Source organism: Gamsiella multidivaricata (assembly GCF_025024155.1).
Source record: "Gamsiella multidivaricata strain RSA 2152 chromosome Unknown BC939scaffold_5, whole genome shotgun sequence".
In the NCBI taxonomy this organism is placed as follows: Eukaryota; Fungi; Mortierellomycota; class Mortierellomycetes; order Mortierellales; family Mortierellaceae; genus Gamsiella; species Gamsiella multidivaricata.
Window position 1 is genome coordinate 586,041 of NW_026251713.1, and position 26,253 is coordinate 612,293.

General features: G+C 49.0%; 11 protein-coding genes across 11 annotated transcripts; 6 read left to right on the forward strand and 5 right to left on the reverse strand.

Annotated features, from left to right (window-relative positions):
* The first annotated feature begins 16 nt into the window (after positions 1–16).
* On the forward strand, positions 17–2,166 carry BC939DRAFT_438146 (uncharacterized protein). The gene is made up of 4 exons (XM_051553803.1): positions 17–268; positions 452–1,265; positions 1,427–1,807; positions 1,913–2,166. Exons 1-4 carry the CDS (start codon positions 146–148, stop codon positions 2,140–2,142), a joined length of 1,548 nt encoding a protein of 515 aa, XP_051416771.1. The 5' UTR covers positions 17–145; the 3' UTR covers positions 2,143–2,166.
* Positions 2,167–2,184: 18 nt separating this feature from the next.
* Positions 2,185–4,472, reverse strand: BC939DRAFT_438149 (eukaryotic translation initiation factor 5). The gene is made up of 4 exons (XM_051553804.1): positions 4,054–4,472; positions 3,760–3,841; positions 2,842–3,605; positions 2,185–2,723 (listed from the first exon to the last, which is right to left on the reverse strand). The coding sequence occupies exons 1-4, from the start codon at positions 4,126–4,128 to the stop codon at positions 2,442–2,444; spliced, it is 1,203 nt and encodes a 400-aa protein (XP_051416772.1). The 5' UTR covers positions 4,129–4,472; the 3' UTR covers positions 2,185–2,441.
* A 933-nt stretch (positions 4,473–5,405) lies between these two features.
* Positions 5,406–7,364, reverse strand: BC939DRAFT_438150 (uncharacterized protein). The gene is made up of 4 exons (XM_051553805.1): positions 7,047–7,364; positions 6,568–6,971; positions 6,063–6,491; positions 5,406–5,984 (listed from the first exon to the last, which is right to left on the reverse strand). The coding sequence occupies exons 1-4, from the start codon at positions 7,305–7,307 to the stop codon at positions 5,441–5,443; spliced, it is 1,638 nt and encodes a 545-aa protein (XP_051416773.1). The 5' UTR covers positions 7,308–7,364; the 3' UTR covers positions 5,406–5,440.
* An 83-nt stretch (positions 7,365–7,447) lies between these two features.
* Positions 7,448–8,742, forward strand: BC939DRAFT_225511 (uncharacterized protein; the record flags this gene model as incomplete). Its single annotated transcript, XM_051550814.1, has 2 exons — positions 7,448–7,516; positions 8,251–8,742. Coding segments are annotated over 2 exons (489 nt in total), but the record flags the coding sequence as incomplete, so codon positions are not given.
* Positions 8,743–8,803: 61 nt separating this feature from the next.
* Positions 8,804–10,011, forward strand: BC939DRAFT_473343 (uncharacterized protein; the record flags this gene model as incomplete). Its single annotated transcript, XM_051558342.1, has 4 exons — positions 8,804–9,037; positions 9,075–9,369; positions 9,425–9,580; positions 9,977–10,011. 4 exons carry the CDS (start codon positions 8,804–8,806, stop codon positions 10,009–10,011), a joined length of 720 nt encoding a protein of 239 aa, XP_051416775.1.
* A 754-nt stretch (positions 10,012–10,765) lies between these two features.
* On the forward strand, positions 10,766–12,213 carry BC939DRAFT_438154 (uncharacterized protein). The gene is made up of 4 exons (XM_051553806.1): positions 10,766–11,163; positions 11,273–11,375; positions 11,463–11,598; positions 11,682–12,213. The coding sequence occupies exons 1-4, from the start codon at positions 10,874–10,876 to the stop codon at positions 12,023–12,025; spliced, it is 873 nt and encodes a 290-aa protein (XP_051416776.1). The 5' UTR covers positions 10,766–10,873; the 3' UTR covers positions 12,026–12,213.
* Positions 12,214–14,368: 2,155 nt separating this feature from the next.
* On the reverse strand, positions 14,369–15,487 carry BC939DRAFT_392279 (glycoside hydrolase superfamily; the record flags this gene model as incomplete). Its single annotated transcript, XM_051552018.1, has 2 exons — positions 14,369–15,194; positions 15,321–15,487. Coding segments are annotated over 2 exons (993 nt in total), but the record flags the coding sequence as incomplete, so codon positions are not given.
* Positions 15,488–19,593: 4,106 nt separating this feature from the next.
* On the reverse strand, positions 19,594–20,721 carry BC939DRAFT_473346 (uncharacterized protein; the record flags this gene model as incomplete). Its single annotated transcript, XM_051558343.1, has 2 exons — positions 19,594–19,612; positions 19,799–20,721. The coding sequence occupies 2 exons, from the start codon at positions 20,719–20,721 to the stop codon at positions 19,594–19,596; spliced, it is 942 nt and encodes a 313-aa protein (XP_051416778.1).
* A 155-nt stretch (positions 20,722–20,876) lies between these two features.
* BC939DRAFT_225571 (uncharacterized protein) lies at positions 20,877–22,212 on the forward strand. The gene is made up of 2 exons (XM_051550815.1): positions 20,877–21,136; positions 21,238–22,212. Exons 1-2 carry the CDS (start codon positions 21,031–21,033, stop codon positions 22,185–22,187), a joined length of 1,056 nt encoding a protein of 351 aa, XP_051416779.1. The 5' UTR covers positions 20,877–21,030; the 3' UTR covers positions 22,188–22,212.
* Positions 22,213–22,401: 189 nt separating this feature from the next.
* BC939DRAFT_499226 (uncharacterized protein) lies at positions 22,402–24,563 on the reverse strand (the record flags this gene model as incomplete). Its single annotated transcript, XM_051559918.1, has 4 exons — positions 22,402–23,564; positions 23,879–23,912; positions 24,048–24,114; positions 24,481–24,563. 4 exons carry the CDS (start codon positions 24,561–24,563, stop codon positions 22,402–22,404), a joined length of 1,347 nt encoding a protein of 448 aa, XP_051416780.1.
* Positions 24,564–24,935: 372 nt separating this feature from the next.
* Positions 24,936–25,631, forward strand: BC939DRAFT_438161 (uncharacterized protein; the record flags this gene model as incomplete). The annotated part of the gene is made up of 1 exon (XM_051553807.1): positions 24,936–25,631. A coding segment is annotated over exon 1 (527 nt), but the record flags the coding sequence as incomplete, so codon positions are not given.
* Between the last annotated feature and the right edge of the window lie 622 nt (positions 25,632–26,253).

The window sequence follows — 26,253 nt, forward strand, 5'->3', positions numbered from 1 at the left end:
AAAGAAGCCGAGTGTGTGAAGGGAGAGAGCGAGAGAGGGAGAGACGAGAAGCACAGCCACTGTGACCTGCCATGTTTGGAAAGAGGGGCATCAAAAACAAAGAGCTCAACAGCACTCAGCGACAATAATCTTCATCAAGACACGAATGGAATACATCAACACAGTCTGCGAACGCGAAGGATACCCTATCGTGGTCGAGTACAATCCGACGCTGGGAAACCACGCAAAGGCAGCACGCGACATTCCTCAAGGCGAAGGACTTTTGCGGGTACAAATTCATGTGCTTGCATCGTAATCGTCTCCTTCCAGTTCACAGTCTTCTTTGAACCCTTGTGGCTCCCCCCCTCCTTCTGTCTAATACCCTGCTCTCCCCCATAAACCTTTTCCCCACTCCCATATTCATCAACAAACCAAACAAAAAAATCCTTCTATTGATTTTCGAAAACCTTAGGCATTGCCCTATGCGGCCGAGGTGTTTGACAACTACAAGAAGCGGATGTGTCATGTCTGTCTTCTCTACCACAACCGGAGTTCGTTCACGCATCGGTGTCAGGAGTGTGATCAGGTTTATTATTGTTCAGAAGCATGCAAGGCCATAGCCATGGACCCACAGATGGGGGCCCATGGGAGGGTCTGTAGGACGTTACGGAAACTGGCGACGTGGAATTCGAATCGGCATACGAAAAGTATGATTAAGTTATTACTCCAGGTGTTGTTGAACCATTGGCGGGAAAGACATGGTATCCCGACGGCGTATCAGAGTCGGAAGACGATTCAGGAGGAGAAGGCCTTGGATGAGGAGAGAAATGGAAGTGGGGAGGGAGGACTGGACGGCGCGGACAAGGAGGAGGAAGGTCAGTTAGCGGAGCAATTGCACGAGACCTTAAACCTCACGGATCCGGACACAGCGGCTATTGCGCCGCCCACTGCTCAGGAACAAGGGTCGAGCGAGACAAGGTGTGGAGGGGCGGATCATGGCAGGGACCGGATCCAAGAACCGGTCGAGAATGACTTTTACGACGTGCTGCGTCTGCAATCCCATTTTGAGGATTGGGACGAAGAAGATACGAAGGACTGGAACCGACAGTCCCAAACGGTGCTCTCGTTCCTGGAGATGTCGGGTCTGACGGAGATAGCGACGGAGCCGGGTGGGGCCCTCAAGAAGTTGACGAGGACGGATATCAAGAAGTTGATCAGTACGCTCGAGAGTAATGCGTTTGGGATGTTTGATCGGATGAAAAAGAAGCCCGTGTGCTTTGGTCGAGGTATTTCATGTTTAGCGACAACAGGAGTGTTTTTTTATTCTTTCTTTCTTTTTTTTTTTTTTTTTTTTTGGTGCATGTCGTTGGTGTGTAGCTTCTTAATGTGCTAATAATGCACTGCTTGCGGTTTAATTTCATTTTATTTTAATTTGTTGTCATTATAGCTATCTACCCAATTGCATCGTTCTTCAACCACTCTTGCGAATGCAACGCCACAGCCGTGCAGGCGGACGGGTCCCTAGGCGAGGTAACAGGAGACGACGTCGTGGGATTCATGGAATCAAAGGAAGCCGAGATCCACAAGGATTCGTCTGCTGCAGCAGTATCATCCGTATCAGAACCACCCGCGCCTTTGCCCACACCCTCGGAGACCTCTGCTGTTGCTTCGAATGGCGAGGAACTTGAACAGGCCAAGAACTCGGAGAAGGAAGAGGACGAGGACGATATTGCCACTGCTACCGCTGCAGATAGTGTGGACCCATACGACTGCAGGATCGGCGGGTTCAGGATGATGACATTTTTCGCCATCAAGGATATTGCGAAAGGTATGAAGAGCGTGTCCAGGATCTTCTTATATTATATGGGTGGTGTCTATATTTCCTGAGAAATCAAGAGCACTCAAAAGTTCTTTTCTTTTTTTATATCCATAGGCCAAGATATCACGATTTCCTACATTGATACCGAGATGCCGCTTCATGCCCGCCGATTGGCGCTTTTGAGCGACTACCACTTTCACTGCTGCTGCGAACGCTGCTTGAGAGAGGAGAAATCCGGGGGCTCGTCATCATCATCCAAAAAGGCCGCCAAGGAGAACAAGGGCGCGAAGAAAGGCGGAAGAGTCAAGGGCAAGGCAGACAAGAAAGCAAAGAAATCCAAATAAAAGTCGTTCGATATCAATGATAACTTTCCCAGCTCATGGTTATTGATGCTTCACAGAATGTTTGAGCGTTTATTGGTGGTACTACAAAGTACGGACGCTATTGAGATTGCTGGATATTGCTTCAAATAAGACACAGACGTATTCAAGTAAGCACTGAGAGTAGAAAAGTATCAGCAAAAAAAGGAAAGAAAAAAGAAAAAAATAATGAATGCTTCCTTGCAAGGCCATCCGAGTATGCTGCAGTGGTCATTCAGAGCCGCAAGGGTGATGCAATCGAGCAAAGGCGTTGACAAACATCCTTACTCCTCATCGCTATCCTCATCGCTGTCCTCCTCATCAGCCTCCGCCAGCCACTTAAGAAAAGGCTCGACGCGGGTGCGAACGTCCTTGGCCTCCTCACGGCTGACATACTTCTTACTGGGCTTCTCGCCCCACTTCAGAATGACGTCCTCGTCGAGGATGTCGTTGTCGTAGAACGCCTTCAAGACCAAAGGAGCCTTGAGCATCAAGCTCTTGGAGGTGATCAAGACGCGCTCCATGCCTCCGAGCAAAGCTCTCTGGTTTTTCTCATTGACAACAAACTATATCATAAAAGATTTCAATGTCAATACGAGAAAACGAAACATAGCGAGAGTGGTATGGCATTTGATCAACATCAGATCAAGCCGAGGTAAAAAAAAAAGAAAAGTAAAAACATACCTTGCGCAAGAGAGAAGTGCGAGTCTTGACCTCGCGAGCCATGTCATCAGTAAAGATGCATTGAACCAAGACAGTGACAGCGCGCGACTTGGTGGTGATGTTGAGCTCGCCAGCCTTCTCCAAGATCTCAGCGTCCGTAGCCTTAGGGTTCTCTTCCAAGAAGATACCGAACAACTCATAGGGGTTCTCACCTTCGATGTCCTCATCATCATCATCCAAGGTGAGCTGGGTCTTGACGCTGCCCTCCAACTCCTTCATGCGGGCAGCAGCACCCTCAGCGGAGGTGTCGACGGACCAGTCATCGCCCAAAGCCGACTTGTAGTTATCAGCATCAGGGATAGCAGCAGCCTCCTCCTTGATCTTCTTGGTGAAATCATCATCCGGAATCTCCTCCTCCTCTTCAGGTGGGGTCGAGGCGCCGTTCTTCTTGCTCTTCTTGTCCGCCTTGTCCCCCTTGCTCTTCTTTCCGTAGGCGCTGTTGACAGGAGGGTTCTTGACGATGTATGTTGCCAATTTATGGATGTTCTCGCCCTTGTTGCGACGGCCGCAGGCATTACAGTACATCTGGATGGTGCCGGTCTTGTCCACGATGATGTCCGTCTCGGGGTTGCCACACGAAGGGCAGAGAACAAACTTTGAGATAAAGCCGTTCAGAAGCTGCTGAAGCTTGGTGGCATCATGGGCGCCATTGACGATGTAGCGGTCAGTCTTTTCGTCGCACTTGACCTGCGCACCAAGTTCACATCCAAAATACTTGGTGGGATCTGGTCCAGGGATCGCCATAAAAGGAATAATCGTAGAAGAGGCACATGTTAGCATTTACGACATCAAAATATAGGCCCAAAGGGAGGGGAAATAAATCCCAGGGACTGATTCTATTCTTTGTATGTGATTCTTGGCAGAGGGCCCTTGACTTACAGGTACTGGGGCGGTTGAGTGCACGAGCAATGTCCGACATGTTAGGGATGACGGTCTTGATTCCGTTTCCTTTGCCTTCGATCTACAAGATCCGGCGGGAAAACAATATTGCGGTTTCATAAGGAGGATTAGTAAACAGGCCGATTGAACCGCAGTAAAATATACGAAATGATCCGTCCTCTTCTCATTCGTCATATTATACCGATCGGATGCTTCTCCGTGAAAAAAAAGAAGCGATCCTTCAAAAGGGGCAGATGCAGACATAAAGACAAAGCAGCCCTTGTTCAGCCATACCTTTGAGATCAACTTGGGCATCTTGTAGCGGTAAAAAGCATCGTCGCTTTGACCGCCGATGTTGAGATTAGCCATGGTGAATAGGATTCAGATGGATTGTCGAGTTAAGATATAGTGTCGAGTCTGCGGGAGAGGATACGAATATCTGGTGAAAGCGACGTCTTGGGCAAAACGTGGGGGGGATAGAAGCAATAGAGCTCGGGTCGATTTAGCAGAATTCCTTCGTTCAGGAGGAAACGGCTAAACAATGAAAGTGTTTACGAAAAAAGTGCGGAGGATCAGAAGAGGTTGAGTGGAAACAAGGCATAAGAATGCTTGGGAGCGTGGGAGGAGCGAGAAGGAGGGGGGGCTTTGTAGAACGAGAGACGAAGGGTCACTGTGTGTGCTGCAAAAGGAAGTTGTGGAGGTGTGGAAAGTGTGGAAAGAAGTGAAGAAGTGAAGGGGGGGACAGAGGACAGAAAAAGAAAAGAAGGCGGTAAGCGGTGGCTTATGCATATGTCATCTGTTTCAGCCGGCCAGGTCGACCGTGCTACATACTACCGAGCTCCTAGAACATAGATTAGATATGTATGCATATATGGGAGAGAAACAGCTTTGTGTGCACAACGGAGCATATTTCCTTCTTTCCATAACACACTGCAAGGTCCTCTGAGGCTGGCTCGTACTGCATTAAGTACTGCTTCTAATACGGAAAAAAGAACATCTCCTCAAGGTAGCTGGTACAAGATAGGCAGGTTCATCTAAAACATGCAAAGCAAATCACGCTGACTCGTTCTCAGGACGTGGTGTTGCACAACGTCCGCGGACAAGTTACTCGCACCGGGATCCATGAAAACTTCAAAACGGATCAAATTTGACGATAAAAAAAAAAAAAAAAAAAAAAAAAAGAGAGAGACAGGAAGGTTGCATTTTATGCACCTATAAAGTGCAATGTCGGTGGATAGGTCGTTCTTACTGAATTAAATTCAGAACTCGGTACGGATTAAACTCGACAATCAAGGGCAACCTGCCCTGGCATTAAGCTGATGGCGCGAGCCGCTTCAAAAGTGTAGGACTATTTACAGACTTCTGAGATTCTATCGACAGCGAGCTACAAGTTAGCATAGATGGCTCGAGGAACAATGGCGCAAGTCCTCCATTGCCAAAACATTGTCCCCTGGCCTATATGCCCTGTGTCCACTAAGACGCCCTGCTCTGGCTGCTGAAGACTGGTGGTGCATGCTCTGTCATGGTTTTCTGTATCCTTGCTTTGTATAAAAGCGGTATCACTGATACCAGTCAGATAGAGAAGATTGGTCAAATATATAGAAAAAAGCTGTCTCCAGTTCCAATCCATCCAAAGAGAACATTCTTGTTGGAATCCCAGTGTCAGGGTGCATGAGGTGCTTTATTTCGCTGAGCTAAGGGCGCCTCGGGCTGACGGTGTGGTGATAGTGGGGTAGAACGACTTCCTGCGCTCGTAGTCAATCTGGCCAGCATCCACCGCACGCTCAATAGATGCCGACGTCTTTTTAGCAATCTCCCTGAGCTGTAGCCAGAATGGTAGATCTTGCGATAAGAATAGCAGATCATTGACAGAGCAAGGGATCCGTCCTGTGCCGATCTCCAGCATTGCATAGATATCCTGGACTTTTTCAAGAACAAATGCTTGCAACACTAGTCCATTAATGTTGAAGAGAAGCAGCGGCACCTCCAGATCCACGAGGTTGTTTATCATATCATGGCCGTTCTTGCCAAAGACCCCCAACCTTATGGTATCTCCACCATACTTGAATGTGCTCTTTGCTGCAACGCTACTAGCCTCACCGAAGAAAGTCTCGACCTTGACTCCCTCATAAGTAAAGATGCCAACCATGTCTGGCTGTTTTGATTTACCTTGCAACTGGTTAATGGCTTTGTTGTACCGCGAGGCTTCTGAGCCTTTGTCGGCGCTATTTGTTGAATGCCAGATATACAGTGAGCAAGTGCTTAACAGAAGCATAGAATGCAGCCAGTTATGGGCCTCTTACCATGAAAACCTAACCAAGTCCACTTCTTGCAGGAAAGCTGCCAACAAGTTTCGGATGAAGGAGGCAATGCCATCTGCCTCTTGGAAGTCCAATGGCTGTGATGCAAACAGTCCCTGGATACACATCACAAAATAAGTGTGCATTGCAGCAAGATCCAGGTCCTTCGCCTCTTTCCAATCACTGTGCAGCTGATCCAGTGTATCCATTCGCTTGGCCATGTTCTCTCTCCTATTTTCAGAAACAAGGCAAACCCATCTAACCCATTTGGATATGAGCGCCTGTTGCTTGTCTAGCAGGGTGGTATCCAGGGTGGGTACAATCGACTTGAGGAGCGTTTCTCTCAAGGCTGTCAATCGTTGGCCACCAAATGCCTTGAGTAGTCGTGGGGAGCGAGAGTTCTTTTTTATCAATAGGGTTGCAGACAATGCACTAGTGATTGTGTATGAGTGATAGTCAGGTTCTATAGCAGGCTCGCTATTTTCAATAAACAATGTCAGCAACTTACAGCGCATCCTCAGGGTATCCATGCTTGTAAGACTCGAGGCAACAGGCTTCGAAGTACTGAGTGAAGAGGGCGCCCATGTCAACATCCTCCAAGACGCAGGAGAATATATGTTCCCGCTTGAGACCCAGTAATTCCCCCATTCGCTGATGAGGTAACATTTCTTGTAGCGCATCAATGATATCGCCAGGCATCAGAACTTCCCAGGACGACTCGCTGCCTCCTGCAAAGGCCTCACGGGGACGCTTATTAGGGAATGGAGGCGTGTATGGTGGAGAGGGCTCATCCTTGGTAATAAATGGCGATATTTTGTCATCCATGAACTTCTTGAACCGATGGTGCTGGAACTCAAATACAATATCCTGCTCATTGCTGTTGACGTTCTCGATTTTCTGGGACCATTCCTCCTGTTGAAAGCAAGGAGAGTCAGCAGGACGAGCAGCATATGCTTTTTGAAAATGTGCCTCAAAAACAAACTGTACCATTTTCTTAGCTGCTTCTTCTTTTCGACGCAGTTTCTCCCAATATTCTCTCCTCCTGTCTTTGGAGTTTGCCCACCTAGTTTCCAGCACAATTGCCTTCTCTGCATCAAGGCCGCGGACCGTAGTTTTCCACACTGCGCCTGCATGTCCTTCATTCCAAGAAGGATAACCAGCCCATTCAAAAAACTTCACGGGGTCCTGGTCTTCTTCCGCCGATCCATTCAAGAATGCCAAGAGTTTGTTCTCGCGCTTGCTGTCCATTGCGACTTTGTTGATGTTGATGAAGTCGTGGCGTGTGTGTGTCTTGCTGATTCCAGGACAATGGGCGCGAGCTTGGGACGCGAAATCCAAGTCACAATAACAAAAGAGCGCGACAACGCAATTTGTCCTTCCTCCTCCATCCTTTATCCTCCCCATTACATTTTCACAATCCTCAATCCTTCTTCTCCAAACCCAAAGAATATTCACAGGTACGTCGCGCTCTTGTGCCTCCTACCCTTTTCTCTTCCCCTGGTGTGAGAATGTGCCATGACAGCATCCATTCCATGGCATAGATGGTCATGTTCATGAGTGGGTGTAGTAAGGATAGTGCAGCCCGGACACGTCTTAAGCTGCTAGTCTTTGTCTCTCTGGACCTGGGTCTTAAGCAACTCTTTACAATCTATACGTGGTGCGTGAGAGTTGTGACTCAGTCAGTCGTCTTCATGTTTCTCCTGGTTGACCATTGGAGGATGTGGAGACGATGATGTTGCCCAAGAGCAGAGGCGTATGCGACTTACTTTGGCTATTTTCTTAACAGGAATGCATTGCGACAGCCTCCATTCCATGGCATAGATGGTCATGTTTATGAGTGGGTGTAGTAAGGATAGTGCAGCCCGGACACGTCTTAAGCTGCTAGTCTTTGTCTCTCTGGACCTGGGTCTTAAGCAACTCTTTACAATCTATACGTGGTGCGTGAGAGTTGTGACTCAGTCAGTCGTCTTCATGTTTCTCCTGGTTGACCATTGGAGGATGTGGAGACGATGATGTTGCCCAAGAGCAGAGGCGTATGCGACTTATTTCAATGCATTTCTGGCCATGAGAGGAGGGGTGATGGTATTTGTCTTGCTCCTCTTTTGACGAGCCATGTCTAATTAACCAACCCTCTCTGTTTGACTGGCACCACTGGTACCATCTTTATGCCAAGTTGCAAAATCATGGATAGAAAATTGAAGCGAGGTATACTAGCATAGAAAACATCATGGAAGGCTTCGCGAAGACGTTTGTCGATCTGGACTTTGTGCCTATTGGCATCTACTTGCGGTGGGACCAACAGACCAACAAGAAGAAGATTGTATTCAAGCCAATGTGGGAGCGAACTACGCTGGGCACGTTCAAGGACTATTTTAATATGGAGGACAATGGCATTGCATTGGCGACAGGCGAGACCAGCGATTTGATAGCAGTTGATTGTGATGTCCCAAAAGACAATGGTCGATCTAATAGTATTGAGGATGGCCTGGGTGCCTTTGAGGACATATCAAGAAACACGGACTCCCTGAGAACACGCCCATCCAGCAGAGTGCAAGCGGAGGGACGCACTACTTCTTCAACAGTGCTAGGAACTGCACAAAATTACGAATAAATAACGCGCCTATGAGCATTGACGCACGTGGAGATGGCGGATGCATCATTGTTGGTCCTAGCTATGTTGACCAGAAAAAATGCAGCTTTATCAAACCATTTGTGGAGCAAGCAAAGATGCCAGCCATACCAGAATGGTGTATGATGGTCTTTGCCAACAGATAGCTGGCCTTTCCTTGGAGCCCAATAAGGAGCATCGTGTCTCAGTATTCCTGAGCAACGTTAAGTCAGCCATCGAGTCGATGCTTGGCACAGAGATTGCCAAACGATGGGTCTGCACCAATGGCTTTGACTTCAAGCCGTGCTCCATTGCGGAGTGTGCGCTATGTGGCAGGACGCACGAGTCGAACGACTACCTGGTCCGCCAGGTAACGCTTCATGTGCTTCAATGGCCATATCTGGCAGGAGGTCAGTAAACGCCGTGTGCTGAGCGACATTGCAGGTACTTGCAGAACCACCCTTGAAACTCTGCTCAAACACGTCCATCCACCGCTGGACACTGACAAAGACCAGATCATGGTCATCAAAAGACACCGCAGCCAACTCGCCAAAGGTGTGGCATATGTCCAGAAGGACACGAACATCAAGATCATCTTGTTGTTCTACCGCACACTCTACATTGACGAGGCCATCGAGTCGCGTCTTGACCAGAATCCTAATGCCTTGACCGTCAAGAATGGGGCCATCGGTCTGCAGACCGGTTGAGTTACGCAATGGGTTACCCTCGGACTACATGTCGCGCCAGCTGGATGTAGAATACAAGGGCCTGGGTGCTAAAGCAGACATCATTGATGAATTTATTGCAGACCTATTTAACCACGACATGAACCTGCAGCGCTTTCTAGGATACGGTATCACTGGTTGCACAGATTCGCAGGTGTGGACCATGTTTACAGGCGAAGGCTCCAACGGTAAGTCGCTGTTGGCTAGTCTTTTAGAGTCATTGTTAGAGGCAGCCAGCGTACACGTGTGGGCTCGCATTCCACGTACTTGGGTACCTTGAAGAATGCTCGCATCTGTGTCAAGGAAAAAGCAGATCCTAAGGAGAAACTGAATACCGAAATGCTCAAGATGGCGTTTTGCCTTGAGGGGAAGGTCTTCGATTTACAAATAGGCATTGTCGAACTTTTCCCCAAAAAGGGAGCTAAACATTTCTCTAAATCGGACAGTCTAGATTAACGCACATGCAGAACTCGGTACGGATCAAACTCGACAATCAAGGGCAACCTGCCCTGGCATTAAGCTGATGGCGCGAGCCGCTTCAAAAGTGTAGGACTATTTACAGACTTCTGAGATTCTATCGACAGCGAACTTCAAGTTAGCAGAGTATGGCCACTTTTAGAAGAAGGAAAGATTGGCGCTTGACATGTCAAATGGGATCGCCTGCACTGCATCCCCTTCCCCCGAGCTGAGCGTCATTCTGAATTGACGTTGACTGTGCTAGCTGTTCCATCCTTATGGAGTGCCATAGTAGACAAGAGCTTTCATTTTGCGAAGGCAACAGCACAAGCGCATTCTCATGCCAGATCTTCTCTCGATCAATTGACAACGGTCTTTGCAGGACTATAGACGAGGCACGACTCAATGTATGGGTGTGAAGAAAAGGTAGCTCCAATTAGGAAGTGGCAGTGCGACTAATCTTTCTTGTTTTTTCCGCAGCGCCGTCAAAAAGTCGACATGCAGAAGGTGCGTGCGCGGGAACAGAAGTAGAAGCGCGTCATGAGGAGAGTGTAAACAAATCAATAAAGTGAATGAGAGTGATCGCGACAGATTCCACCAGCGTTGCTGAAAACTAGCCTGGAGCTTAAAGCATGCCTCGGTAAACAAGATATTGGAATGAGGGAGAACCACATGGCTCCAATACACTCCTTTCAATAAGAATATGCTCTCTGATGTGGCAGTGCATATTTTAGGTCGCGCCGCTCCTCGAAACTAAACTTTGTTTTCTAGGGTCGATGCCATGTTTTCAGGGGGCATTTGCCTCTGATTGGAGGAGCAGTGGTGGCGGAGACTAAAGCGCGATGGAGAGATGGAGAGTCAAAGAGTATGAGACCCGTCTATATCCACGGCCCATGGATATAAATCTCCTCGACGATCCACTTTTCTTTTCTTCTCTTACAAAGCTCATTACCGTCCTATACCCTCCTCATCACACTTCTCATCCCTCCTGCACTCCACACCCTATTCCTTCATCTCACATCAGCATGCGCTCTTTCGCAACAGTCGCGTCCTTCGTTGCCGTGGCCGCGTTCGGTCTTCTGGCCCCAACTGTCACTGCTCAGGAATACGTCGAACCCTATTCAAAGTCAGGCTCAGCCGGAGGATTTAAGGATTCGCTCAACTCACTCAGCTCCCTTGGTGTCGGACCATACCCTTCCTTATCTACCTCCACTGGTCTCGGAGGCGGTCTCCCACCAATGTCAGTAGGCGCTACTGAGGATCTTGGAAGACTCCAGAAGAGACAGTCCTGCAGCCCTGGCTACGGTAGCTGCGGGTAAGTTTAGACAGCCAGGCACCGCCTGGGAGCTTTTTTCTCATTCGCTGGGTCCTGTAGATCCGGTCTTCTAACCAGCCTTTCAATTTGATCTAAACACAATACATAGTAACGGCTACTGCTGCCCTGTCGGTGAGTTGTGCTTCAACTCGGTGAAGGGGTGCTGTCCGAAGAACCTTCCCTGGATGTGCGGTAAACAGTACTGCTGCCCTGTAAGTCTTTCCCTCGCTCTTTCTGCATCCCGAATGCTCAAGCGTTCGAAATGCAGCGCTAACTCCCGTTACTGCTTCGATCTATAGTACAACTCTTGCCTCTCGAACGGCCACTGCGGCTGCAATAACGGTGCCTTCAGATGTGGAAACAGCTGTTGCAAGTACGGATGCAACTCAAGTGGGGACTGTGGATGCCCCTCTAGCTATCCCGTGGACTGCGGCAGTAAGTATATCTTTTACGCGAACAGCTGCTCTACCTATTGAATTTCCTTACTTACATAAAATTCCTTCATGTAAAAAAAATAGGTGAATACTGCTGCCCTGCCGGTTCCGTCTGCGTGACTGGCGGCAAGTGCCTAGCCGGCGGCAGTGGCGGCGGCGGCTACAGCAGCGGGCCAGAGCCATACCCTACTTTAACTCTGAACCCAACCTCCGGTTCATTTCTAACTCCAACCTCATCTATCACGCCAACCTCACCTCCTTTGGTCCCAGTCCCCATTCCAGGCGGCTCCAACTCTACTACCACTACATCCAGTTCGTCAAAGCCGACAATGTCCGTCCTTCCTAGCGACGCTGGCTCAAGCAAAGATGCTTCAAAATCTACCGCCATCATCATTGCCGTTGCTGTTGCGGCTGCTTTGATGAACTAAGTGGAGCCATAAGCACTATTGAATATGAATAGTACATAATCAAATTACTTACCCCCTCGTACATGTAAAGCTAATAAATAAATAAGAAGCAAAGCAAAGCAAAGCAAACCTGGTTTCATGAGCGCCTGTTTTGTTCTTTCTTTTTCTCTCTGAAGGAATTAATAGGCTACATAAAAGGGGCATCGTATTGTGCACAGCGCGTAGAAATCAGTTGCGTAGTTTTTCAGACAATTTTATTAAGGATTAATGTGGTATTATACAAGTGGATAGTGGATAGTGGATGCAATGGGTATGGAGTGAGTGCTTGAATGGCCTTGGTCGTATTGCATTAGCGGATAAAGGGACCGGCAGCAGCATCACCCATGGTCTTGTAGAGGATCTTCTCAAGTGCTTGTTCCTTGGTCATCTTGTTAGCAGGACGCTGCCCTTGCATCGAAGAGCGAGGGGTAGCAGCGGGAGAGGCAGGGGCCGAGGCGGACTGGTTCTTGGAGGTCTTGAAGAGGGTCATGGTCATCGGATGTGTGTGGGAATTTGTGTAGTAGATGGTTGTTGCTGTGAGTGAAGAAACTAAATGCAGAGGGACAACGGATCCTTTTTATACTGTTGTCCCCCTCCAGTGTTCTATTCTTGGCGCGCAACTCCTACCTTCTTTGCGGAGTCAAGCGGAGCATGGACCACCTCGTTCTGCCTGGAAGAATCGACCTTGAAGAGTCGGCCTCGGATGTCATCTTCCACAGGGAACGTTGCCAAGGAGGAGAACGAAATAAAATAAAAAACGCGCACGGTACATCGTGGAAAAGGAAAGGAATGTTGGCTGACCTTGAAAATGCTTAATTTTGCCGCATGACATCATGTACCTGAATAATCCTATTGGGCTTCAAATATGGACGGCATGGTTTTGATTTCCATCTTTGGCAATCATTAACAGCGGTTTGCTGGCTTGGTTGGCATCCTAGCCAAGCATGCCGAGCATCGTTCAGGTCGCTTTGTCGCGGTCCAAGGTGAGAAGCCGCGTATAAATACACTCGAGATAGAGCTTGTTTCCCTCCTCTCATCATCAACCAGACAAAACGCATCCAAGCAACCAGTAACTGAAGCAACCACATCACTCAAACACTCCCACACACAAACACACACATATACACACTCCCACACACACTCGATAACCATGGCCCTCTTCAAGTCCTCCAAGAACCAGTCCGCTTCGGCCCCTGCCTCTCCTGCTACTACTCCTCGCTCTTCGATGCAAGGGCAGCGTCCTGCTAACAAGATGACCAAGGAACAAGCACTTGAGAAGATCCTCTACAAGACCATGGGTGATGCTGCTGCCGGTCCCTTTATCCGCTAATGTAATACGACCAAGGCCATTCAAGCACTCACTCCATACCCATTGCATCCACTATCCACTTGTACAACACCATCGCATCATTTGACATCTAATAAATCTGCATGTGCAGTACTGTAGTTTAAACGAAACATGACTTGTACTTCCGCTAATAGGAGGGTTAGGGCCGTGAGTCTATAGAGTTGACTATAATACTAAAACTTGGGGGGGAGAGAGAGAGAGAGGGGGGGGGGGATTGACAATTGACTATGAAGCCATGAAGCTGAGACCAGAGTTAAATTATTATTGCTCGCCCAGCGAGTGATTTATCATTTATTTCGACAGTTATTTTTTGTTGCATTCATATGGATATGTAAGATCTCTACATGAAAAAGAAGAAAAAAAATGTGCAACTCTAATCGTAGTGCGCTACCTCATCGCCAGATGATTTAGCAGGCACCGCCGTCCTTCCAAGCACCGTTGGCGCTAGCACCGGGGGTCTCGCCCTGGGTCCACCACTGGTTGGTGTAGATGTGACCGTTGTAGGTGACCTTCTGGCCGGGGGCAGCGTAGGCAGTGGCGCTGCTCCAGGCAGAGACACCGGAGCAGGAACCAGCGGGGATAGTGGTGGTGGGAACAGCGGTGGTGGGGACAACGGTGGTGGGGGGGACGGTGGTGGTCTTGGTGGGAGCAGCGGTGGTGGTGGGAGCAGCGGTGGTGGTGGTGACAACAGGGCAGTTGGAGGTGCAGTGGATGTTCTGGAGGACGTTGAGCAACTCGTTGTTGTAATCGTAGGTCATGTCCCAGTTCATGACACCCTTGACGCCCTTGGACTTGGCATAGTTGACCTTGATGGTCAAGGACTGGATATCATCGTAGGAGACGAAGGTCTTGTCCGAGGCACGGAACAACCAGGGGGTCTGGGTGGTATCATCCCAGTATCTGGTCCAGCCCGAGGCAGCGGTGGTGGGCGAGGTCAAAGCGGCGCCACGGAGCTCCTTCCACTTCCACATACCGGAGTAGACAGCACCCTCGTTACAGAAGAAGTTGATATCGTTTCTGTCAGCTGGGCCTCCCTTGGGGGTGACGTCGGTCTTGTTGACGTACATGGTGATGGGGTTCTGGGCGTTCATATCGACGGTGGTGATGACTGAGCGACCGTAGAAGGCAGTTCCGAGAACCAACTTGTTGGCGGGGAACTTGGCAGCGGTCCAGGAATCGATCGACTGAACGAACGAGAAAGGATCAGCAGGGGAAGGACCGTTCTTGAAAGGAGCGTTGGGTCCGGTGGTTGCGCTCCAGGAGCCCATGATGTCGTAGGCCATGATGGAAACCCAGTCGAAGTACTGGGCAAAGGCAGAGACATCACCCAAGGGCTTGCCATCAGTACCGTCGAAAGGCTGGACACGAACGGCAGCGGTCAACAGCTTGCGGTCGTTGGGGAACTCGAGATCCATCTGAGCGCGCAATTCTTTGAGCAAGATGAGGTAGTTGGCGGAGTCCTGGGGAGCGTAGGTGTTGCAGATGGCACCGGCACGGCCGGGGTATTCCCAGTCGATATCGATACCGCCCATGTTCCAGCCATCGGGAGTAGTTTCGTAGTCGGGAAGAGTGTTGTTACGGACGAAGACCATGGCGTTGTTGATGAAGGTCTTGCGAAGGGCGGGGTCAGCGGCGATGGTCGAGAAGGTCTGCGATCCAGTCCAGCCTCCGATCGACATCAAGATTGGGACACCGAACTGCTTGCCGCGGGCAACCAAGGCGCGCATCTGGGTTCCATCGTAGTAGCGGTCGAAGGTAATGTCGGTGGGGTTAGGGTTCTTCTTGACGGTGACACCGAAACCACTGGAGAAATGGTAAAAAGGTGGCCAGGAATAGTCGTTAGAATATTGGTGGCGCGATCTGATCGGTAGCTCAGTCGGGAATGTTCAGGAATGTTTGCGTCAAATGAAGAGTGTGCAGCGGACTTACTAGTTGATGTGGGTGTACTTGGCCATGTCGAGCTGGGCAACTGGGACATCACCCCATGGAACCCAGTATCCGACAACGACGTTGTCGCTAGCAGCGCGCTTCTCGACGGGGGCGGCGGAGGCAACAGCAATGGCAGTGGCAGCCAGGGCAAGGAAGGAGATCTTCATTTTTGATTAAAAGAGTAGCTCAAGAGTGTGAGGGATTGGCAAAGCAGGAGTCCTGGAGGCGAAGAGGAGATTGGAGAAGAGGAGATTGGAGAAGAGGAGATTGGAGAAGAGGATGAGGATGAAAGTAGGAATGGATGGGCAACCCGGACGTATTTATATTGCTCGAGACCACTAAGCGTCCATGCCTTGTGAAAGGTTCCCAGAAGGAGCATTGGTAAGAGACGTAGAGGAAGAAATATTCTATCCTTCATGGACCATATTGCATTTCAGGGGTATGCGTGCAGTGAATATGGGCCATATTCATGATAACATAGAAAAACAGGGCATTCTTCTTGCACGGCTCAGAGCGGAATAAGGAATACACGGGGTCCAATTCAATCGAGAAGGTATCGACAATGGACCGCGAGGCAAGGCCAGCATCATTAGTATCTTATGGGTTAAGCAAGAAGATCCTCTACGCCATCTGATATCGCTCGTTTACGATCACCATGAGCGATCCTTTTGTAATCTATCCAATTTATCGCTCGTTATATTTTTCTCTATTGTAAAGGTACGACGATGTAAACCCTCGGACACACACAAAAAGTGTCGCATGCAAGTACATAGAGTTGGGGCTAATCAATAACCGGCAATGGTCTCCAGATTCCTACATTGGAAGTGTCCATGGGATGAGGTTAGATTTTGGAGCCGAGAGCAAATAAGGGTCTTGGTGATGAACTGATTATGCAGGGAACGCTTATTTGGATGTGCCTGTAGTATGCTTTTGTTGTTGCTGTTGTTGTTGCCCTACATATAGTTTTCTCAGACCCTATTCAAGGCTCACCTACCTGCTATCGGTATTAGTCCGTGATGTCTTATTATTCATTTGTTTAGTACAGATGTTCTGGTACCCTTTTTTTTTGCGATCGAATCGCATGCGGCAGAGTATATCTCGTTATTGTTCGACAGTGCTTCGCTACAGCTGCCTGTATTGTTTTCAGAGCGTGTTTCCACATGGCGTTGACACGGGATGGGATTCGATGCTGACAATGAGACCCAGGATATGAATAATTGGGCCGTTCGAGTCCTGAGAGAGAGAGGAAGTGAGAGGACTGAGGGTACGATGAAAGGAGGGAACACGGAGACAGAGGATGAGGAAGTGAAGGGGTAATTCAATCAGTAATTAAGGCGCGTTTATTTTGTGTAACCTTCCTCCCACATCCAAACACGCTTACCAGTATATCTCCCTGCACAATCTCTAAAGCTTGATGCTATCCCACCCACTGATTGGACTCAACTCAAACAAGCACCCGCCTAGACTGTTTGTAGCAAAAGCGCACTTTACAGTTGTACCTGCATTGCAGGCGGAAGCGGGAGGAAGGGTAGGTTGACCTGTTTATTTGGTAGTTCGCTTTGTTACATGCAGCCACGGCGAATCCTTGCATGTCTGGACTATCCTGCTTTCCCCTTTGTCCTTGTCAGCTTTACCGTGAGCAATGAATAAAATAACACGGTTTACAGTTGTCGTGTGCGCTGGCTGACATGACGAAACGAAAAGTAAAAAGACACAAAGACGCCCACATCCTACGTATTTTCAAACTCCTCTGCCCGTTCACCATAAGGCAACAGGTACGGGGGGACCCTTTTCACAATGCACAAAGGTGTCATGCGATCGTTATTGCATAGAGAGCAGCAGGCCTTGTTTTCGCACCATCTGCCATCATTTAATTCAATCACACATCTTATTTACTCGTAGATTGTTTCCCATGCTGCCTGTTCCATCCTGTTGGATCATTGCTGGTCAAGGACAACGACATTCTTTGTGCGATCCTCCTCTCTTGGAGCTGCTGAAGCGAGGTGGATCCTTGCATGTCTGTTGACAGTAAACACTTGGAACATCTGGGGGTTCCTCTGTTACCTAGAGTTATACACACAAATACAATCGAAGAAAAGTCATTGTACATGGAGTAGGATGAGCCAGGGGAGTAAACAACCCAGTCTTGGGATTCTCTGCCGCCTGTGACATAGTTTATTGGATGGGATGCATGACCTTGTTTGTGTAATAACGATCGTGAAGCTAGTTCAGATAAATACTACGATCAAATATGGGCTCAGTGGCGACAAGCAAATCATAGCCGACAAGGGTTCAAGGCAAACACGGGGTGCTAGAGACAGGGCGAGCAGGTGTTTGTTATGCCCGTGTAAACAAAAACGCGCTTCCCTCAGGCGACGCGGCATATTGGCATTCTATCGAAAAATTATCGCATTCTATTCGAAATGAACAAGCACCGTCTCCTTGCACCTGGGGGCCATCGACGCGCGCTAAGGACATGGATCTGACTTGATTATGCATGGAGACATGATCTTGGCTATTGGTCTCAATTTACTTTTTAATTCCAGGGCGGGGGTAATGGAGGCATCTTCTGCGAAATCCATCCGTTCTTCCCATGGTGACCATCGGATCTATTAACCATCGACACTAACGAAAGCTGCATCCATAATATCTCCTATGGTCCCGTTTTTTCATGTTCTTTACTAATTAAAGCGAAGAAAACAAAAACAAGCAGCTTGCGATCCCAATGAAGAACGCTTAATGTAGTCTATGATATGGGCACGGAACTTTAACAGGGCAGCTGCAGGTTCTGTTCTTGGGGGCTAGTTTCGTTTTTCTCTACCTGCTGCCTTTCTCTCTTTCTTTTCCAGCAAGAAGCTCAAACTCTGCTTGCCGCAATAGGTACTTTCCTCGTTTGGATGAGGTAGGAAAAAAAAGCACAGAGTCGTAGGCAGGCGCAGATCGCGTACACATTCATTGATCGCAGGAGACGCGCTTCGAACAGCCAGCTGGTCATCCCCCAACAACATCTACAGAGCAAGGCGCAGTAAAACAGCCGTTGTTCCTTCTTTCCCCTCCGAGTTGTTTACAGAACGCCAGGAGGAAACTACGGAAGGACTTTTTTTTTTGTGCACCCATTCCGGCAGTATTGCCACCCTGTACTCTCTTCGACATGGGTTCTTTGTTTTATCACGCATGTAGATAAAACATCTCCCCACCATCTATTCTTTATTTCTACGAGGTTTGTTTTATCAGTTATCAGCAACGGTACCAGGATGCATGCGTGGAAGACGGGGGAAACGGCGAGATATGTGTGGAATGGTGGGACAATCGTCAACATGCTGGTTAATCAGATCGGCCTTCTATGTCATTTCTTTGTAAATTGATATGACATTTATGATGCGCGCGCTTCCTCCCTTCCCTTCCCCCCCTATTCATCGCACGCTTTCAGAATACTCTGCAGCACACACGCTTCTCCGTCGTATACTTTACCACGGACTGATCGATATTGTATCCAATTCATTAGGACATTTCATTCAACCCATCAAAAATGAACACCATTCAACATGCACGCGCGCGCGTCTCCCCCCCAATAAAACAGTTGTTTCCCATTACAAATGGAAACGCTGTTATTTTGTTCTTATCAATTAGTAAAAGTGGCAAGGGTTCGTATTTTTGATCATGGTTATCCTTCATTGGAGATAGACTATCTCTTGATCTTTCTGCATGTTCTGAACATCAGAAATACGTCCCGATCGCGATCTGAGTAATACAAAGGAGATCTTTCATAGCCTTACCGAGAATTCGATCCACGCTGTATCACCCTCCTCATCCATAGCAGCGCAAACCCTCCTCCCCCCTCCCCCCTTGACAAGACGGACCGATGTATAACATGATGAGCGTGCATCATACCTTCAAAAAGAACAAGTACTGTAGAGGACACTGTGAGGGGAGTGCACCTGGGCGAAGGGTCCCGAAAAAAATTCCGCGCGCCGTCAGGTCAGTGTACAGCAGGCCACGTCTACCAAGGAGACGCGCCGCCACGTATCTAGAGTGTCCTTGCCCCAAGTACTACAGATACGCAATGTACATCCAGAATGATTTGTTATCGATTATGTAGGCTTCCTAGCAGCAAAAAAAAAAAAAAAAAAAAGGTTCTTGTAGTCGTCAAAGGTTCTAAAAAAATATACGCTGAAGGATTGATCATGTAGGTTTCCTAGTTGAAGGATCGATTGCGTTGTTTCTACTAGTAATCCAAAAACACGCGTTGAACGATGGAAAGGCATAGTTAACTTTAGTAACAAAAAATACGCCTAGACGTTCATCCAACTATGGCGCACCCCCCCCCCCCCCAAAAAAAAAAAAAAAAAATGAAGGCGTCGATCTCCTAGTCCTCCTTGACGAGTACAGCATCCTTCTCGTATCCCTCAATCCCAAAATATTTTTTAAAACACTCTCTCTGTTCCTCCTCATCCTCAAGCTGCATCACCTCCACCAACCTCTCCTTCTCCGACCCTTGCTCACGCTCCTCCATCGTCAACGTCAATCCTTGCAGCGTCACCTGCCCAGCCCCATCGTTCCGAGGCATCGTCGCAAACGGTTCTGGAGGGCTGGTCGAAGACGGCGACATGGACATGTAATAATGAATATTCGCGATCTGTGCAGGGTCCGCAGCCTTTGCGGCGAAGGTATAGTACGGGAACCAGATTCGTGATCCAGGGAAGCGAACAGAGAGATTCCAGCGATCACCACTACCGCCGGCAGGGGAAATACGGAAGCGTTTGCCCATCACACCTTGGTATTCCGTACCAACCAAAGAAAACGATGACGATAAGGCGATCGGCTCGAGAATCGAGTACTTGGCAAGGCCCACGTCTACGAGGTATTCCTCCCGGTCGCTGCCATTAGTTGGTAGAAGACTGACCAACAGCATCTGATGTGTCTCCCACCCGGACTCATCACTCGAAAACGTCTCGGTCTCTCGGATTTGATCCTCGGTCAAGGCTCCGGCACGCTCGCTCGCGAGTCGTTCAGACAAGACTTCGAATCCGCATACGATCCTCGCAGTGACCCTCACAACTGAGAACCCAAGCGCTTGGAGTGCTGCGCCTAGAAGACAATTGAGTTCGAGACAATAGCCACCCCGGCAATGGAGGATCAATTTCTGGACTAGGGATTCGTTCGAGAGATCGAAAGGTGGTGATACGAATGAGGGCCCGGGAATTGTGGTGTCTGTGGTGTGCACGGGGCGCCAGTGCAGGGAGAGGTTCTCGTAGGGAATGGAGAGGAGCTGGTGCTTTTGGATTTGCCGCAACAGGTTGAGGGTGGGTCCTTGGGGTTGGAGCCCTGGGGCCTGTACGGGGCCAGTAGTAGCCAAGCCGACGCGTTTGAGATAGCTTTGCAGGTCGCTTTGAGAGAGCATGGTTGCGTAAGAGAGAGAGAAGCGGCAGATGATGATAATGGAGAAGTGGCCCCAGGGCCGCCAGATGAGTTCTTTTTATAATTAGAAGAACCATCGATCGCAGCCGTTTAGAGCAGCGGAGCGGTTAGTACAAGAAGGAGCCCAGCACCACGACCTCCTATGCCGTAGACGAAATAAAAGTCGTGACCGCGGCAACTTTTAATTTTTTTTTTCTGAGAAACCCTGGCGACGATCCCAAGATCAGATCCCATTCCCCTCATCAGACCTCAACCAGCTCATCCCACGACGTTCATCGCACGACCAGAAAGAATGGCGCCCCCAAAGAAGGAAAAGATGCCGAGCATGAAGGAGCTGCAGGACCTCCTTGCCGCGCTGGACGCCGAGGGCGGCCTCTCCATCGGAGGAGGCGAAGAAGGTATATATCGGATACACCTTTTTTTTTGCAATGGGGCGACTGATTATTGCACAGAAGTTAACCAAGTAAACGCGCGCGTTCGCTCTTATTTCCCACGGTAGACTCCACGAACCTAGACGATCTCTATGAGGACTCGTACTTCCACGCGATCCTCCACAACACCGTCACCCAGGACACTCTCACCCTCGAGCCCACCACCACCGCCCCACCAACAACGACCTCGCCGTCTGACCATGATCAGGGTCAGGAACGCTCTCAGCAGACCTCAGCACCATCGTTCCAAGTCCTCACCCTCCCTCCGGAACGCTCCTGGGGTGACGATCACGAATCCCTCGGCCCAAGGCTCCTGATCCGCCCCGGATATGCTGTCGTCCTCTCTGCACTTGAACAACAACCTTGCCAATCCCAATCCATCTTCATGGCCACCGCATCTCCAGGGATGGGTAAATCCTGTCTAGCCTACTATCTTGTCCATAAGCTCTTCCAAACCGGACACGACGTCGTCATCAGCGACCCCATGTTCACGAACGCCTTTATCAACAGGGAGTACTATTCGTCTTACTCGCCTCACCTGGAGAAACACTCCATCATCTCAAAAGCCATCTCGACACCGTCGTCTTCGGAAGGTACTACAAAGCCTCTGTGGTGGGTCTGCGACGATGGCTTCCTACCGATCAAGGGCACCCGATGCAATGTCCTCATCACCTCCGCGACTACACAATCCGCCAAGGACTCTGAGACTGTCACCAAGAAGAACAAGTTGGTCACGCCGATCCAGTTCCAGATCCCAAAGTGGTCTCTGGACGAGATCAAGGCTGGCATGATCGTTTCCCTGTCGACTTTAGATGCAGGAATGGGGTTGACGGATTTCAAAATCACAAAGGAGCAAGAACCCGTACTGGAAGGACTCTTTCAAAAGTTCAAGGGGAATCCTCGAAAGATCTTTTCATGGGTCAAATCCAATTGGGTCGTGGCCGAGGAGACCAGTGCAGCTAGCGGACCAAACTCTGGGAAGCGCAAGGCTAAGTCCAGCAAAGCAAAGAAGATGTGAACTGGTTTTTTTAGGGCTATTATTGTAAAATATTTAATACATTTTGACATAACATTAAATTTTATTGCGAGTATAATTATATATGTTTTTCTTTTTTTCTTTTTCTTTTCTTTCTTTTTTTTAAACCATCAAAGTGCTGAGGGGATGTGGAGTGAAAGTAAAGGTCGAAATGGGAGTGAGGTTTGGGAGTGGAGACTGATTGGATATTTTGTTCTCACGTCTGAGCACTGATGTTATTCGATCGACGTCCAAATCTCCTCGACGAAGGAGGACTAACCGAGGTAGCACTACCGTTCTCGATCCTCATATTAGGCGACACCAACCGAACCTGTGCTCCCTCGCGATCGACCATATCGTCATCACCCACACCGCTCGCAAGCAGCATGCAGGGCAGACAGCATCCCGAACAGCACAACAGGATCGAAAGCACGATGAACACCGGGATCAGCACCCGTGCGACCGAATAACTGTACCCATCCAGTCTCGCCGCCAACAATCCGATCAAAGCATACGACAGCGATCCAACAATCAAGAACACAACTCCTCCGGCGATCGTGAGCGACTGTCCCTGCTGTTTCATCTCCATGTTCTGCATCTGCGAAAACTCTCTGTATCCAAAGAGGAGCTGGAAAAAGTACTTCACGCCGACCAAGTACAGCGGAATAAACACGATCCCCCACGAGCATGTGATCCTGTCGTCAATCCGGAGCATGATCAAAATCGCCAGTGCCAGACGCGTAATCTTCCACCAGAGAGCCTCAAAGACGATCTTCGCCTTCTTTGCCGCCGAGATTTCTGCATCCGCTAGCACCTTCATCGTCAGAGCCAGCCGAATGATCGCGAACAAGAAAAAGATGCCCTCGAAGACGAAATAGGGTGCAAAGACTGCCGGTCCAGAGATACTGCTCGGGTCGTTCGCCTTCTTGACAATCAACACCTGGAACGCCGTCAACAAGAGGATGATCAACAGTGCGAACGTCGTCCCAAAAATCCGCTGGCGCTTCTTTTCCTGCAACTTCTTTGCCCTGCGCTCCTCCTGTGCCATTGGTGTGGCGTCGCCATCCTCGTGTTCGTGGTCATCCTCCTGTTCCGGATCCTCTGGCTGAAGACCACGGCTGATGGTGATCGCGGCCAAGATCAGATCCAGAATCCAGAGTGGGATGAAGACGACGTAGTAGTTCCAGTTGACCTTGCCATCGACGCGGACGGAGAGGAAGCTGAAGAAGATGATGGCGAGGGTCAAGAGGACGGAGAGGGCGAGGAAGAGGGAGCAGAGAAGACTTTCGATCTCCATCAATTGTGCTCCAATCTCCGTGCCAGCCATTTGAACGCCCATCATGCCGTACTTGTCATAGACCTGTCGTTTTTTTGGGTCAGCTATTTTTTTTTTTTTTTTTTTTTTGATGATAAAGGTTGCATTGCATGATAATTAGATTCCGCAATAACATCCGCAATTAATCTAATGAGAGAAGTAGACGAGCAAACAAGCGTTTTTTTTTTTTTTTTTGCTCACTGGCACAAACAAACAATAATAACAACGGTTTGCTCAAAGTGAGCCATTCCATGCCATGCCGTGTATCTTTTTCTTTTTTGTTCAACGCTTTTTTTTTGTCCTCCTTTCCGCGTGTCAACGAATAAACCGAGCAAAAAAAAAAAGCAAGCAGGCGAAACCCCCTGAAGGTTGAACATACCGAGGACTTCATATGCGGCAGCAATCTCTCGGAACTAACATCCCGTCAAGAAAACAAGGAGTGAAAAAAAGAAAAAAAAATGGACGATTAGATACTCGGCCTCGTGTCCCATGACAGCCCACCCATGTGTCATCTGTCTCGTTCTTTCTGATATGCAAGTGTGATGTACCCTTTGTTCATGGTCAGGGACTTCGGCTGCGTTGACTTTATCGGGATGGTATCGCAAGGCGAGCCGCCTAAGTGAATATATTCAGAGTCGCAGAAAGAATGGTGAGGAAGTTGGGTTACAATCAATTGCTCACTTGCTTCGCTTGCAGTCTTCTTTGCTGCTTTCTTTTTAAAGACAAGGCGTAGTGGTCGTGTAATTGTCCACCCCGTCCCTCCCCTCCCCTCCATCCCCGGGAAGGGACAGGGTCGAATCCGGTTCTGTTCGGTAGGTTCCTGCCTTGACTGGCCAGTGCTGGTGGCACCCCTCCTTCTTGGTGCTGATGTTTTATGGATAGTGTGTTGTCCCTGAGGCGCTGCATGGAATCGGCTGAGTCCGTGTGTTTCTGGCTTCAGGCATAGGTGTAGGAGTCGGTGTAGGATGACGATGTGTGTACCTGTATGCCTTTTTAATTTCGTCCTGGGTAGCGGTTTTTGGCACACCCAGGGCCTCGTACAAGTGGACCGTGTTGCGATCCATCCTGCAAAGTGCTTTGATTTCAAGGTGGGATGTCGATCAGAGTGGATGAGGACGAGGGAAGGAGAGGAAGGAGTGGATGTGGGAGTGGATGGGGATGGTGGATGCGAGGGAGAGGGGGTGGAGTGAGGCGATGGGGGCAGTGCGAGCAGTGCGATGAAAAGAAGGATGCAGTGGTGAGAGGTGTGAGAGAGGAGGAGTGAGGAGGGCTGAAGTAATAGCGTATGCTGATGTAGTCTATGTGGAGGTAAAAATACTCAAGTACACAAGTACACAAGAAATTACATCGTCTCCGTCATTGGCTGAGAGTCAAAAGTCGTCATGTCACTCTGCGGCCATATTCCGCCCTCCTCCTCGTCTTTTTTTCCTTATTTCCTTTTTTCCTTTTTTCCTCGCGCGGGAAACGCCCGTCGTCACAGGCACATCCCACCGCTGGCCTGTGCCATTGTGGCCCAACCATCCACAGCACAGCACAGCACAGCACAGCGCAGCGTTCGAAACCCGTCCTGGAACAACGCGCACAGACATGGCCGCCGTTTCCTGGGGACGGACAGCCCTCAATCTGGAAACGGGCAGCCCCCAGTCTGGAGGCAGGACAACACGCGCAATCCTCACACGCATCTACACGCTCCGACCGATCTCATCCTCCATCTCATTCCATACTCCTTCCCTTTCCTTTCCGTATAGATATCCCACTTTGCATCATATTCCCGCTCTTTCTCTTCCTTCTCATCCTCGGGAATGTCTATGCCAAAAGAAAAACCTAGTGCATTCCGCGACAGTCTCGTATCACTTCCCCCCAAAACATCATTTCATAGCATTATCTCTCTCTCTCTCTCTTTCGAGAGTTTCAAGAAAGAATAATCCGTGCCCTGCATGGGCCAAGCACATCCTAGCAGCCTATTTTACCGAAATTTCTCATTTCCCGATCGATCTTCAAAGAACTCAATGTACACCACACCACACCACAGCGTTTTGCAACATGAGGCATGGTCGTGGTCTCCCCCGACTATCTTGCATAATCCCCCCTGCAGACATCCTTGGTCCTCTTGAATAATAATAAACCCAGTGCAAAAAAATGTATAGACCCACCAACGATAGTTAGATTGTACAGGACAAAAAAAAAAAACTCCCCCAATACGAATGCTATCTCCCCGGCACTACAATGTCAATGAAGATTCCCTTGAGTTCAGATGGCAGGGTTTTACAGCGCGTTTCTGTCGTTTGTTTTGATGGATCTTCATCGCATATCGGAGCACGCCGTTGTCTTCTCAAGCACCAGTTTGCTTACACTAGCCACGAGCGTTTTTCTCAAAAAAACCATTTCCTCATCCTTATCCTTATCCAAAATTTCGTCATCTCAAGATCTCAGCCTAGACACGACTTTCTACAAAACGGTGCATGGCATCGACTTTGCAGGCACCGATTTACTTATACCAGCCTTGAGCGTTTCTTCCTAAAGCGCGTTTTCAGAATTTGCTATTGCCGGTTATCAATTTCAAATGACCCTCAAACGTTACCAAGGCACGGCCAACCCTCTGTTTGTCATGTACTCGTTCATTATTCCGTTTTTTAGACCGCGACTGACGTAGGAAGAGGGAGCGACGCGAGGAGAGAATCGACCAACATATTCAAAAGGTAATGCGACGGAGACAGAAGACGCGTCAAACTGATTGTGTGCGCATGAATAAAA